The sequence below is a fragment of the Lonchura striata genome, chromosome 1A (assembly GCF_050655825.1).
Source record: "Lonchura striata isolate lonStrDom1 chromosome 1A, ASM5065582v1, whole genome shotgun sequence".
Classification (NCBI taxonomy): Eukaryota; Metazoa; Chordata; class Aves; order Passeriformes; family Estrildidae; genus Lonchura; species Lonchura striata.
Genome location: NC_140741.1, coordinates 28,564,388 through 28,579,838, shown reverse-complemented (window position 1 = coordinate 28,579,838; position 15,451 = coordinate 28,564,388). Strand labels below are relative to the sequence as shown.

General features: G+C 44.7%; 1 protein-coding gene across 1 annotated transcript in view; it reads right to left on the bottom strand.

Moving 5' to 3' along the window:
- LOC110481816 (sucrase-isomaltase, intestinal) overlaps positions 1–15,451 on the bottom strand; it is a 59,715-nt gene that overhangs the window by 40,569 nt on the left and 3,695 nt on the right. The window contains exons 4-7 of the mRNA XM_077783119.2: positions 15,250–15,395; positions 5,462–5,630; positions 4,754–4,850; positions 3,612–3,724 (exon numbers count right to left, since the gene is read on the bottom strand). Of these exons, the coding sequence (XP_077639245.2) occupies positions 3,612–3,724; positions 4,754–4,850; positions 5,462–5,630; positions 15,250–15,395 (525 nt within the window). The remainder of the gene's footprint in view (positions 1–3,611; positions 3,725–4,753; positions 4,851–5,461; positions 5,631–15,249; positions 15,396–15,451) is intronic.

Here is a 15,451-nt window from a genome sequence, read left to right as displayed (position 1 = left end):
GCTGCCACTGCTGTAGCACCCTGGTGCCACTGGCAGGATGCATCCTACAGCTCACCTCTGCTCCATGCAGCACACACTAGAGGGACAGAGGTACCAACATTCACCCTCTGCTCCCTTCTCACACCATGCCTCACTCTTGGAGCCCACTCAAAGCAGATTATCCTTGGCCAGGCTGGCATCCAGGGCCACCACAGCTTTTGCTGTTACCTGTCCTCACTCCAAGGATGCAGAGAGGCTGGTGACTCTGGCAAGGCAGCTGATCACCACACAGAGTGCCAAGAGCCCTGCTCTTGGCATAGCCTGGACCCAGCAGCTCTGGCCAAGAGTCCGTGGTCCACCCTGGTGGTGGTGACAACCTGGAGAGGTGTGTGGGGAAATCTTGCATACTCCAGAGGCCAAATAAAGAGCTTTGTTACAAAGCTGTCCTAACTCAGTGGTTTGCAGGGAGCCACATGAAAGCACTGAGCAGAGCTAAGCTCCTAAACCTCTCACAGAAACAAGCATAGCAGAGGCAGAGAGGTGGCTCAGATACTGAAGTGGTACTGAAGGCAATGGCACAAAACATTTGAGAAAGGTGTAAAGCACTTTGCTCTGGAAACAGCTCCCTTGTTCTCACCAGCTGTGCACCCACTGGCACCTGGCCACCCTGCCACACCAGTGGGGCCATCCTGGAGAGATAAAATGAGTGGTCCCTGCAAAAAGCAGTGACTGGGCCAGACTTGCTCAGGGGGAAGGCAGGTGCTATTCCACCGAAAAGCTCTGCAGCAGTGCAGCCTGGTCCCAGCAGGGGCCCCTGCAGCCAGCAGCTCCCAAAACACCAATTCCCAGAGCAGACCCATGCAAACAGCTGAGAATGCAAACCCTTGAGCCCTGCTGCTGAGAAGTGCCTTGCAGACATCAGTCACACTTCTCCTTTCTACCCCTTCTCTTGCCCTACAGCATGACAATGACTGCACAGGGAAAATCCTCTCAGTGTGACAGAAAATACAACTGAAAAATTAAGTCTTTTCTGTCTCCTTCACCTTCCCACATATCTTGTACATAAAAGTCAAATTATTACCCTAGAGACTAATAATATGGTAACTGTAACATTTCTGACCTTGGAATTTCAGGATGTTTACTGAAGAAGTTATTATTTCACATTGAAATTACTAACATACATTCTTTAAGATTCCCTAGAGAGTTGAGCACAAGTGCAGATAATACAGAACAGGATTTTTTTTGTCCTGGCATGTGACATGTCTCATTAGGAGACGCCCACTGCTCGCCTTTACCTTGTTTTCTTTGCTCCAGCTCCATTCCCAAAGACAGGGGTGGAAAGTGAGCCGCCACTACCCGTCAGCTGGAGACTGAGAACTCTCTCATTTTATTTTCAGATGCTGACCACCTGCTAAGCCACAGAAATGCTGCCTTCAAACACCAGTAAAAGACTCTGAAAAGGAGCAGGAATGGCTCTAATTCCCATCAGAATGCAGCACTCACTCCCTTGAAATGAGGATCAAAGCTCCAGCCTGGGGGAGAGTTGCTTTCTTTTTTTTCCCCCCTTTCCCCACCCCCGCGCTGGTTTTATTACCCATATGTAAGTTAAAATCCCAGCCTGCTTGCTGGTCTGAGGCACTGGCATTGGAGATCCTGTGTGCTGGTTTGGGCTGGGATATAGTTAATTTTCTATACAGTAACTGGAATGGGCTGTGTTTTGGATTAGTGCTGAAAATAGAGATGATAATTCAGGGATATAGCTGATTTTGCTGAGCAGTGTTTACACAGAGTCAAGGCCTTCTTTGCCCCTTACTCCACACCACCAGTGAGGAGGCTGGGGGTACACAAGGAGTTGGGAGGGGACACAGCCAGGACAGCTGAGCCCAACTGACCCAAGGGATATTCCATATCAAATGGCTTCATACTCAGCACATAAATCTGGGGGAAGAGGAAGGGGGAGCTGGATATTCAGAGTGATGGCATTTGTCTTTCCCAGTAACAGTCACATGTTCAGCCATTCCCCCAATTCCTGGGCGTGTCTAAACACCCTCCTGCTCCTGGGAACTGGTGAATGAATTCCTTGTTTTGCTTTGCTTGTGTGCACAGTTTTGCTTTACCCATTCAACTGGCTTTATCTCAACCCACACATTTTTTCACTTTTACCCTTTAGATTCTCTCTCCCACCCCTCTGCGAGGGCGCGACTGAGTGGCTGCGTGGGGCTGAGCTGCCAGGTGGGGTTAATCCATGGAAGACAAAGGGTGGGGATGATGTGCAGAGGGAGCTGGAAACCTCCAAGCAACAGAGGAGTTCCTCCTGCTCCAGGACATGGAGGAGTACCATCAACCTCTCACCTCTCTGGGAGGTAGCACCTGAACCTCTTCTTGGAAAAGGAACGTCTAGCAGATCCACCACCCCAGACAAAACAGCAACATGAGCAAAACAGCAACATGGAGCAAATTTTATCCCTTCCTTCACCAAACCAGAATCCAGAAATACTTTCCTTCTGGGTTAAATCCTCTTTTACCCTTGCTCTAAACCACAGTATTTCTGTTCCCATAGAGGCACTTTAAAAGAAGGCAAGCACAGGATACAGAGGCTTTAAAAAGCCAAGAAAGAAAATATGTTTGCTAAAGATCAGAGCTCAGGCCCCTTTGAGGAGTGGCATGGGGAAAGGCAGAGCACATGCACATCTTGCTGTGAGCTCTGAACGCCTGTGAGCTCTGGGATGCCCCACCTTGTTCAGCCTTCCAGGTGCAGCTTAATCCTCAGGGTCTGCACCATGACCCCCCCTTCTCACATGATTACTCCAGTTTTGCTCCATACTCTTTAGGTTTGATGCTGATTTCTTTACATGCACAGCTTGCATCTGAGCTGGCAATTTTCTGTGGAAAGGCCCAGTTGAAGCATCATTTGGTGACCAGAAAAAGCATATAATCTGCTACTTTTTCCTGCACAGTCCTCACTAGAGAAGAATTGCATGTTCACTTCCAAAACAGTCATTTGCATGTGTACTCTCAGTTCTCTGGGAATCATTCAGCAATTGGATAGCAAGTAGTTACACTCAGTGAGTCAGCAGTAAATGCAGTGTTATACATCCATGCTCTCCAATGCAATTATATGGGTTTTCATTAGTAAAAAACAGCCTGATGGCTCCAAAATCAGCAAACAATTCTACTGGCAAATAAAGGCTTGAAGACTTTAAAGTCCATTCAATATCTCTGAAATCCAGCATATGTAAAGTTCCCAGACATTCCCATTCGTGCTCTGCCTAGTTTGTTTACTTGGCCTGCAGTGTCAAAATGCAGTCATGTCATACAGCAAAGACTATAAAACTGTGACAACCCAGAGAGGAGTAGCTTAGACAGATATCTTTCTAATCATTGCATCCCTTTAGTGCATCCCATCCTGGCATATTGCGGGAGAGGCTGGAGATGTGCACTCAACACCCAGCCTGCCTGTGACACTCCGAGACTGTTCACAGATGCTCAAGCACACGGCAGTTTTCCCATGGATCTGAAGCTGCAGCTTTGTACAAATGGATCAGGACAAAGCTCTGGCTGCACTACCCACTGATACTACCAGATACTGACTGTGTTACAAGGCACTGCTCCATGTGCACTTTTCCACTAACCTCAGTGTATTGCTGAACCACGTTCTCAGGAGTCGGTCCCATGAAGAGATAGAAGTCGAGGATCCCTCCAATAGTGCGGAAAGTTAAAGATGGGTTTGGAGACAGAGTAACATCTAAAACGGGAAAAAAGGCCCTCAGCACAAACCAGCTCTGCACCATACATGGGAATAGGTCAAGAATGCATCAGGGGAGGTTGAGACTCAACATTAGGAGGCAGGCATTTCTTTACTGAGGGTGGGCATATGCTGGAACAGGCTTCCTGGAGATGTTGTTGATGCCCCAAACCCATCACTGTATAAGAGGCATTTGGACAATGCCTTAACAATATGTTTAGCTTTTTCTCAGCCTTGAAGTGTTCAGGCAGTTGTACTACAAGTGTGTTTGATGTCCATTCCAACTGAAATATTCTAGTCTATCCTATCCATCCTAGTTTGTGCATGCTGGGCTCTTCCGTGCACCTTGTGGGTACAACTGGATGAGCAAACAGGGCCTGCAGGTAGGCAGGCTATTGTTCAGTGTTTCTGTAATCTCTGCTTTCAGATTGGCATTGTGCAGCAATAGATCACAGAAACCCACACAGAGTAGATTGCAGACATCCATTTGTCTTGGTTTCATATTTATACAAAAGATCAACAAGTTTGCGTTTAGGGTTCTCTATGCTGCTTTAATCTTATTGAAAGTCATTGTCTGCCAGGGGAAACTGATTTTATAGACTAAGTGAAGATTTACCTTTTCCGAAATTATACCACTAGAATAATGCAGAAAGGTGACCATGGCAACACAGAAAACTTTTCTCCAAAGACAGAATATAGGACTAACTGAAACTGATTTGATTTTGTTATGCCAATCTCAGAGGATATTTCTTCCACCTTCTTCTTTTCCTCTATTTGCATCTATTTTAATTAAAAAAGTTAAGAATGCATTTTCCATGAAATGCCTAAAAATGCCCAAATTCCTTGTTAAAAATTCATTCTACTGATATTGCTTTGAAAAATCTATTATTCCTGGAAGCTTAAATTAGCTGCGCAGTAACTCATACTTGTACCACACTGAAAAAGCAGTCAGTAAAACAGTATTTTATACTTACTAATCTATCATATTTCTATATGCAGCCCATATAGGGAATCCAGATATCTTTTTACCTTGTGCATTGGAGTTCAGAAGGAGAACACCGTGGGCATTGGAGTCTGGTTCTACGCACATGTAGAAAGGGTGAACTCCATAGAGGTTGGCAAATGACTGAAACATAAACAACACATGAAGAATGGCTTGACTTTGCTATTTTTCATGTCTTTTGTCAGATACATACATATGCACAGACAAGGAAGTAAATTCATTCATAGTTAGAGACTTACTTTGAAAGGTTGGGGATTTTTTCATCTAAATTGGTGTGAAGTCAAATTGACAGAAAAGAGTAATTTTTTCCTGCCTTATTACAATGGAATATTTTAGTCTTTCCCAGTTAAACCTCTGATATTCTGCTAAACCCTTCAAAATGACATGAGTAAGAATCACTTTTCTAGTTCAAACAGACTCATCAACCACTGACTCCAATTCAGCCAAATATCTAATGAATCCTGCTGGAGTCCAGCTTGTTTGGATGAACAGGGATTGATCCAAGCATGAAATGCAAAGCTCTCCTGACCAGGATCTTGGCACACAATATACTTTTTCCTGAAAACTGCACTGTGAGAAAGGTTCTGATAAAAGCTTTCAAAGTTCCCTCAAAACAATTTGTGGCTTAGTCTTTAATTAAAACTGATGATACCTGCAAAGCTTGTGACAGTCCATGTTTGCCACCCCCTGTTGGTGACACAAACTAGGACAAAGTGTTGCACAGAGTGAATTACCGTTGGCGGCTGGTCCCTGGCATACATTCCATAGGTAACAAAGTCCATGTTGTGCTTGAAGGTCGGGTGCTCATGTTCACCAAACCCATACACAGAAGTGGATGGCACAGTGGTGGTGATCTCAAGGAACTGGTTGGAGAAAAACAGATCAACCAGGGGACTGTCCCACCTGTGAAAAACAGAGGGAGACAGGATTAGCTTTTTTCTCTTTGGAAGGTATTATTTTATATTCATGTTGGGCTATTTACACTTTTTATATATTTTGGAGAATAACAGTATTAAAAATCCATTAAATTCTATGCATGCGTCTAAAGTGCTTAACCTAACACATTAAATTCATCTTGCAATGGTTGAAGATATCTCATCTACTTGTGCAAAGAAAATGCATCAATATAATTTTTGAAAAGAGCAACTAAAACAACAGAAGACAGACTATAAATTTATTATCAAAATAAGTGGTTGCTTATGCTATTTCTATGACAAGCAACATGAAAAGCTAAAAATTGTTATTACACAGAGAAGTTCAGAATACTTAATGAGAACAACAGACATGTTATCAGCTTTTTTTAATGGTTTGCTGTATCAGGACCCAAATACTCCCAACTTCATGCAGGTGCCTTAAAACAGAGGTATAGTTTTCTCCAGACTCTGCTTGAACAAGATGTGTTTATTGTGATGACTCTCTCCTGCTTCTCTCACCAGCTTAATGCATTCATTTCTATTCAATCATCTGTGGACACAGGCTCACATTTTATTTAGGTGCTACATTCTGTTTCCTACCTCTAGAGCTATAATGAGCTGCAAGTTAGATGGGGGAGAACACAGCCAAGCTGTGGAGAAGTGTTTTGTTAATGGTCATGTGTATGCCATGAATAGCTGATTTAGGCAGCACCCTCTTGAGCCTTGTTTAACCATGAATTTGTTACAGCTAATTAAAATAAATGAGCCCAAGCCATAGAGCACAGAAGTGGCATAATTCTCCTTTTAATGTTCTGTGTCAATGATTTTGACAAAATTAAATAGTTGATCAACTTGACTGGTAAATCAGAGAAATGGGAGACGGGTTGTGTTGGTGGGGAGCAGCTCTGCCCTCAGGAAGAGAGCACTCTGGTGAGTGGCCTGCCACCTGTGCCACCAGCACTCCTGCCTGGGGACAAGTCCCTGCTGTGGGAGGACTGGGACGACACCACTGCTCCCACCACACTGGCAGGCTCTCCCCACGAGGCTGCAAGGATGGCTGCTCATGGGGAGCTTAAGGCACTACCTTGCCTCTCCATGCAAGACTCAGGCACAAACTATCCCCAAATTTTCCTAGAAAAATCCAAAGTCACACACAGGTACTAAAGGATCTCTGTGATTTTTAGAAGTCTAATTTGCCTTTCTTACAAATAGAAGTAAGAATTTGTATATAACTCTTGATTTGGTTTCTTTGCCAGCAGGAACCCCTCCCTTCCTCCTTTCCATCATCTCCACCTACATGCAGTACAGAATAAAACTATTTTCTTTTAGGAGGGCTATGTATACAAAACATCCCTGAGAATTAGATCCAGTCCTTGACAAATAGAGGCCTTTCTGCAAGAAGGAGTTGCTGTGCAGGAATAGGGATAGGTTCTGGAGCTGTATTCCTGCCCAAAGGAAAACGTCACACAGCTCTGCTCTGTGCCAAGACAAGAAGGGTCACTGCTCTGAGCAGACCGCAGGGTTAAGAAAATCTCAAACTATGCCAGAGGGAAAATGCTTTCGAAAAAGTTTAAATATCTGTCCTAAGTCATTGAGCTCTCCCCATGATGTCTGTTCAGAGGACATGAGGCTTTGTATATTTGTGGTCCCACATTATAGCAAGGACATTTCCCATCATGAGAACTCTTACTGTTACCATGGCATTAAAGTTTTACTTCCTTAAAATATTACTTCAGCTCAGCAAGTCGTCTCCCTGACCAGGAGGGTCACTGGGGTGGTGCAAATGACAACTCTAGGAACAAGCCCTCTGCCCCACTATCTCTTCACATGTTGTGGAGAAACTGGTTTATGACTCATGCATTCCTTCAGGCAACTCTACCTCTGCATGACATTGCCATAACAGTGCCCTGCTCTGCACCCCTCCATGGCTCAGCTCCCTGGGGGCTGCCATCCCCACCAGCACAGCTCCCCATCAGCCTTGTCTTTCCCTAGACCTCGCATGCCAGCATAGCTATGTGCTAAATATAGCATCAACCATGACATAAAAAGGCTAGTAAGGACTCTCTTTTTTTCTGGGCATCATTATGTCATCTCCATCTGAAGGAAAGCATGAAGACATTTTCCCCTGGCACTATTCTCTACCTTCACCCCCAAGCAACTTCCCGAGTCCTTGTGCTCTCCAGCACACCATGGTAGCTGTCATGCCACTTTATGAGTTTGCTCATGTGGTGTTGGCAAGGAGCAATCATTTAAATGAAAAAAAAATGCCATTCCTTAAACTCTTGCATACAATAAAAGAAAATGTCATATTTTTCCCACCTTCCTTCCTGCTGGTTTAAAGCAGATAGAAGGAACAAAACAGGAGGGAGCACAAAATGACATCATATTTGCAGGAATTTGCATGGTTCTCCTCCAAGAGTCCTATGAACCATAAAACCACTATGATGCACAACAGAAGGGGTCTAAAAAATGTAAAAACACAACTGAACCTGAACAGTTGTTCACTTTCAAAAATGCAACCTCTGCTAGAAGTTAGACAAGGCAAAGTCTGTGAGGACAAGTACCCTTCTTTTTTGCACAAGAGGTAATAGCTGCAGTCACATTTACTGATGAAAGTCTTAAGCTGTTAGTGTGTCTGTGGTAGGAACACTCCTGCCTATGGAAATACAAACCAGCCTTCCCACACATCTGCCTGGCCCATTGTCTTTGAACTATCAGCTATCCCCTGTCCAAGGAGTCTGATTGATAAAAGCTGCTCTTTTCTTCCATACACGGTGCACTATACTAGAGTAAACCTCTTTAATTTTTAACCTCTTATCAGGAAAAAAAATAATTACTCAGATTGAAAAGGGCTCTGTAAAAACGTACACTTTTGGCCAGCAAGGGAACTAGTCTCACACCCAGCAGTCAAGCCACTGGCTGTCAGGATGAAACAAAACTGGAGTGGACCAAGGAAGTAGTATTAAAGGAAGGTGAGTGGGCAGATAGATAAAACATCCTGCTCATGTTGAAGGTGTAGTTCATGACTAACACTGTCACAGTGTTTGAGTGGGATGACTAAAAGGCTGTACAAGATTCTTTTCAGGAGTGCAATCATCAGTCCTTTGCAATACAAACTGGACATGGTGATTTACCTCTCTGAACAACTACTCTGTTGAGGTTTATTGCAGGCCAATGACTGCAGTGTGTGCAAAGGCTCAAAGCACTGATTCACCTGCCGTGAGCAACCAGCTGGTGGCACTTCTAAATGTGGTCTTACAAAACCTCCACAATTAGGAGACTTGGGACACAGATATGATATACATCATTAGGATAGACATCGTGCATTATCTGGACATTCGAAAATAACTTTAAGTTGGGAGAGGTTTGGTCTTTTCCTTCCTGTCACAAGGAATCCTGGAGAGCTGAGCTCATTAACTGAAGCTGTAAACAACTGGTCCACTCAGTCACTTGGAGAAAATGTCCTCTATAACATCTGCTTTTCTTGGCCTCCAGACCACCCTGTATATTATCTGTGTGCAAATTTAGTTGTAACTTCCCACAGCTTTCCCACAGCTTTCCCACAGGTCTAAGCCTCCTGGCAAAGCTGGGTGCATCCTTCCAGAGGGCCTGGCCTATCACAGTATGCACAGGCTGCCCATAAAGTACTAAAGCACCTTAGGGAGGAAGGAGTACATATCCTATTTTCAAATGAACCTCAAATATACTGATTGACTCAATACACTTCAGCTGCTGAGGAGCATCACTTAAGGAGTCCAGATCTCAGATTATTGAAAATACTTCCACGGACTGCTGGTTTTGGCTGGAGCTAACCTTCTTCATAGTACCTGGTTTTGGATTTGTGCTGGAAGCTGTTGATAATTCAGAGATGTTTTAGATAATGCTGAGCAGTTCTTAACAGAGCACAACAGGGCTTTGCTGCTCCTTACACTGCCCCACCAGCAAGGAGGCTGGGAGTGCACAAGTAGCAGGGAGGGGACACAGTTGGGATAGTTGGCCTCAAGGGATATCCCATACTATATAGTATAATGCTGAGCATTAACACTAGCAGGAAGGTTGGCTGGGAGACTGCTGCTCAGGGACTGGAAGGCATCAGTCAGATGGTGGTGAGTAATTGTTGTCATTTACATCACTTTTCTTTCTTGGGTTTTATTTTTCTCACTGTTATTTCCTTTTAATTACATTATTATTAGTAGTATTAGTATTAGTATTAGTATTAGTATTAGCATTAGTATTAGTATTAGTATTAGTACTACTACTACTAGTACAACTTTTTTTCTGTTATTAAACTGTTCTTGTCTCAACCCATGAGTTTTCTCACTTTTACACTTCCAATTCTCTCCATCCTTCAGGCAGGAGTGAACAAGCAGCTGTAGGGTGCTAGGCTGCTGGCTGGGGTTAAACCATAACACTGTTTCACAACAGTTGTACTCCTTATTAGCTGTAAGTCTTGGGACACCACTGGCAGGCAGAAGGTTCACCAAGACTGAATTTTTATATGTTTATCCTACTTTAAAGTTGATTTGTCAAGTAGGTGGAGAAAATCAGGAGGAGTAATCAACAAATTTTCCACAAACATGGCATTTAATAAAAAAAAGAAGTGCAGAGTATATTTAAAGTTATTGACACATTTCTGCTCTACTTCTACTGTATTCATTGTTGTGATGTCAGGAAATGTCCTATAACTCCTTGGATATACAATGCTTCATTTTTGCTTTGAAAAACACTTGGGTAAGTGATATACCTACAATATTTCTTGCCTAGGTAACAGAAATCTTAATGATTAGAAGACTAAAATAATGGCTCTTACAAACTAGGAACAAACCCATTCTACCCATGATGCATACAATTTCCTCCCCTTGCTTTTGGCAAAACCGCAGTTATGACTATTGCATTATAAATCCTTCTAATAGCCTTGCCTAGGTAAAAACACTTCGTGGTAAGTGGTGTCTGTGCTACAAATAAAAAAAGGCAGCTGAACTCTACAGCAGCCCTTTTGGAAATTAGGGAAAATCTTGATTACCTTTTAGTTATTTGTCCAGTATATTCCCAAGTGCAATAGCAAAGTATTCCAAATGCTTAATAGAAAGTAGTCCCTATCTGACTTGTAAAAAAAATGTTCTACCTTCCATTATTTTTGTGACATCATGAAGGAAAAGTCAGGATATTATAGTGGAGAATCAAATCAGTAGTCCATCCCTCTGCAGCCTGTCTCCAGCAATGGCCCAGGCCAGATATCACAAAGGAAGGCATAAGATGTCACTCAGAGCCAGTCTTGCAATAATCTGTTTATGGAGGAAGTTTCTGGCTGTTTTCATAGAATTAACTGATGTTGTGAAGCATGGAGACAAAAGTATTTGGGGGTTTTATTTTCCTACAGATGATATTTTTTATTATGCCTGAATGTGTATCCTGCTAGGCCTCCTGTGCCAGTGCTGCCCTGGGGCAATGAGTCCCACAGAGAAATCACACACTGCAAAACAAGCATGTGTTTGTTATTTATCACTTCCCAGCCTTTCACTCTCTGTTCTTGAGAAAATCTCCACTTTCTTGGAGCCTTCATGCTCTCACTTGATAGTACCTCCTCCAGCGGTTGCTGTTAGTGTGGCGAAGCAGCAAGGAGAACAGCACTGAACCCTAGTGTGTGCCACAGACAACTCACAGGCTGTTTAGCTTGCTCACCTGCCTTATTACAACACAGCATTTTCTCTCCTGTTTCTACTAATGTAGGGCCCTGGCCAACAATAGGACAGTTTCCCATTAGAGCTGCAAGATCAACCAGGATATCCTAAGCAAGGATTTACTAAACTAAAGCCAATCTTTTGACAAAACATTTTTTCACTGACCACAGCAATTTTGCCCAGTTATTTTCCAAGCACGACGGGAGTAAAAAGAGGCTCCCTGCAGCCTCCACTGCCCAACAATGATGTTGTTTTGGGAGCTTCTCCCCTGGGCCAGGAGATTCATGCCCTAGTCCCTGTCCCTCATGGTTCACAACTGGGACTTGCAGCCTTAAGTCAGATGCAGGTGTCTAGTTTTCTCATGAAAAACAGAAAAACCTGACGTCTGGACAGGAGCAGAAGCTTTGCTGTGTCTCATCTGACCCCCTTGCCATCTCCCTAGCGAATGTGTGGACATGGCACGTCTTTACCCCCTTGGCTTTGGATAGCTACTGGCACAGAAAAGGACCATCCCTGGCTAGTGGCAAAACAGCAGGAGCCTTGGAGAGGGAGAAAAGCAGAGCAGAAGGAGGCAGGATGGGATGGGACAGAGAACAGGACAGCAGTGAATGAGAAGGAGAAAAGTAAGAAGGAATAAGCCAAGACGCATTACTGGGACGACAAAGGGAGAGGCCCAAGAGCTCCTGGTCCCATCAGCGCCTGGATCATCTCCCTACTTGACTCTGTCTGATTTTCGCCCCATGCAGTAAAAGCAGAAGCTGTCAACTGATTAGCTTGGAGCAAGCTGAAAATGTAGCAGGACTTGGCCTTTTATTCTTGCTCCTGGCTCTGCTTGAGGTTTGCAATCAGCTGTTAATGTCTCTCCCCTCACACAGTTTATTCCTTTCCCCTGTTATTGTGATTACATAGAGCCTGAGTTTGTCCTGCCCTCCTTGGGTAGCTCAGCTAGGTCTCCCTGCATGCAGCGAGTGTGAGAAACACCCGTAGAGCACACACAAAGCCTGCTCTGCCTCTCCCCTGCAGCATTTCCAAGTGGAATGAAATCATTCCTCACAAGGAGGAGGCTTTGTGCACAGGAGTGCCAGAGCAGGGATGGGGTTTTCTACCAAGCAGACAGGCAGGATTCTGACTCCCCATTACTTCCCAGCACAAAGACACGGATGGCAGGACAGGCTGCAGCTCGGAAAGGAGGGTAGGGAAATACAGGTGTGGGCTTTGAAACAGCAACCAAACCTACACTGTGTCTCTGCTTGGGACAGGCTGCTTCCTTCCCAGGTGGACTGTCAGCTGTGCCAGGGCATGCTGGGCATGAGAAAGGAATTAAGGCTTTCTTGGGAGGTAGGTCATCAGCAGCATGGCTCTGCTAGCAAGGGATAAGAAGCATAAGGAAAAGCAGATTTCTGAGGATCTGGGATTGCTTTGCTATGGGAAAGTTTTCCTCAGAGCTATTTAAAAGGTCCAGAAGAGAACCGTGACCTGGTTTGGTGCTGACACAAGTTATTATCCACCCACACCTGGGAAGTGCATCTGCAGCAGCTGTTGAAGAGGTTTCATTTGCCCACATTGCCTGTTCTGAGCAGTGTTTGTGTGCACATGGAAATCAACAATTGATTCACCTCCTCATTGAGACAGTAAAGCCATGGCTGTTCACATCTTAAAATAGGAGGCTAAAGTCCCTCCAGGTGTCAGGCACTTGCCTGTTTCTCAGGGACACTCCCACACAACCTGCCCTAACCTGGCCCAGGCACAGACACCACCAGCTGTGCAGCTTGGTGCCCAGGTGCCCTGGAGCAGCTGCTCTTACTTCTGGAGGAAGCCCAAAGGAAAAGATTTGGGTTTTAGCATTCAAACCTGCCTATGGGCAGGTCAAACTAACATGAAAATCTACTTCACCTGCCAGATGTCACCAGTGCACCCCTGGACCCAGCCAGTCAAGTGCAGCCACTGATGGGAATGTTCCTATGATGCTGACTGCTGAGGGCTCATCCTTCCCAGTAAAGTAAATGCAGCCAACCATAGATTTTAGGCCAGGACATATAACCTGCTTTCGTGTTTTGAAAGATTCCATCTGCACAGGTCTTTTGGTAGCTAAGGAGATTGCAAATCCCTCTAAGACAGGCTGTGGAGCTATCTCTGAGCACCTGCATTTCCTCACTCTGACAGGATGGACAGGCAAACAAATGAAGGGGAAGCATTTTTGCTCCTCACACAGGGAATACAACTAAACTAAATATCATTCAGCTGTGACAGGAATGGCTCCCTGACAGGATCCTTTAGACTACAGTACTGGCTGTGTCATTTCACATGAAACAAGTGTTCCAAGGAACATGAGATTTCCCTCTCTGTACACAAAATCCTGTGTCTCTGCTGGTGACAATATTTTGGGAGCAGCCTTGCCATTGCTTGCAGGATAGAAGAGTATTATTTATGCATTATATTCACCCACAATTTCCTCTTTTTGGCCTTGGTTAGATTTCAGGAGCACTCCTTTACCTGCCTGGAGGCAGTGTACAATTGCCCACAGGGATGCTGGAGAGCAGAGCATCACTGCTGATGCTGTGCCCGTGCTGCAAACCAAGGCTGCCCTCTGCCTCCCTAGGCTCTGCAGCACAGCAGTGCTGCAGCCCACACCTCTGCCACTGCTGGGCATGGGCCTTGGTGCACCAAGAGATGGAGGGAAATGGAGGAGGCTTCCCCAGGCCCACAACAGGGCACTGAATGTACCCTCCTGGAAACCTGCTCAGTGGGGACCGACTTGTGTTCTTCTGCCTGTCACTGGAGTTGTGCCTTTGGCAGACCCTGTGTCTGCTCCATGGCAGGCCCCTTCCCTTAGCTGGGACGTCTCAAGTTTGATCAACCCAGGCCAAACCCTTGGGGTCTGGGTGAAGGTGAGGACGGCTGAATGAGAATGGGTCAAAAGCCAGGCATTTTTTATGCATTCACCCCTTACATCAGCATTCCAATTAATAAGCCTTTACAGAAAGAAGAAGAAAACTGGGCCTTTAACAAAAGCCCACTGTTTACACAGAGGTGTTAAGTCTAATGAGAAATTAAATTATTTTTGTTACCAGAGTAATGCATAATACATTCATTTAAAATAGCCTGCGTAAACAAGATTTTACAGAATTGACTGTGACATGTATCAAGAGATGCCATGAGACTGTAGTTCAAAAGGATGGTCAGCTCATTAAAAACCCAGCATGATGGCTCCATCTGCAGACCATTCTAGAGGCTGTACTGCCTTATTTGCATCACTCATGTTAAGCCATCCTTAAATTGCTCACTGCTGCATTCCCAAAAGCAGCTGGCAGGAATGCACCTTGATTGGCACTCTCTAAGTAGCATTATGCACTTGAGATGTGTTGATGGAAGCCAAGGAAAAGGAAAATTATGAACCTGGTGACATTTGTTAGTGAGACAAGTTTTTGCTGAAGTTAACTTACAGTTCTAGCTTGAGAAGACAAATGGTATTTTTTCAGAGGGAAAAACTAGAGCCAGTGCCATTCACTGTCATCAGTGGAAATTAGAGGCTTACAACCTCCATTGCTTGGAGCTTCCTAGACCTGCCTGCTGGAGAGTGTCAGGAGATCTGGTGCTTAGTTCCTGACACCTCAAATTCCAGAAATCTTAGCTCAGTGCTTTGATGAGTTGAGTTTACCAGCATCACAAGCCATGTATTGTAGCCTCAGAAGTTTTTTGACTTACTGAATAAACTTTTATACATGCACATAGATAATTGTCTGTTATACAGGCACATAGCCCTGTTTATAATGGAAGTCCTTCAGGGACAAGGCATAAATCTGCATTTACACCACATCTTTTGACCCCTTGTCCCACAGACCCAAGCAACAGGGTGTAAGGAAGGAGTGCTCACCCCATCACATCTAGCTTTTACAAAAAGCAATATGAATCATGTGTAGTACTCACAGCACGGTGCCAGTGCTTTTCCTCTTGATCCTGAAGTGCGCGGAATCATCCGAGAACTCCACCTCATAGTTGGCTTCTTCAGCGGTAACCCCGGGGCCATCGATCTTGAGTGGGACTTCAAACCGCTGCTTGTTGGGGTCGTAGAGCTAAAGCAAGGCGAGCAGGGACCAGGTCAGCTCACTCCTTAGCGCGCGTTGCTGTG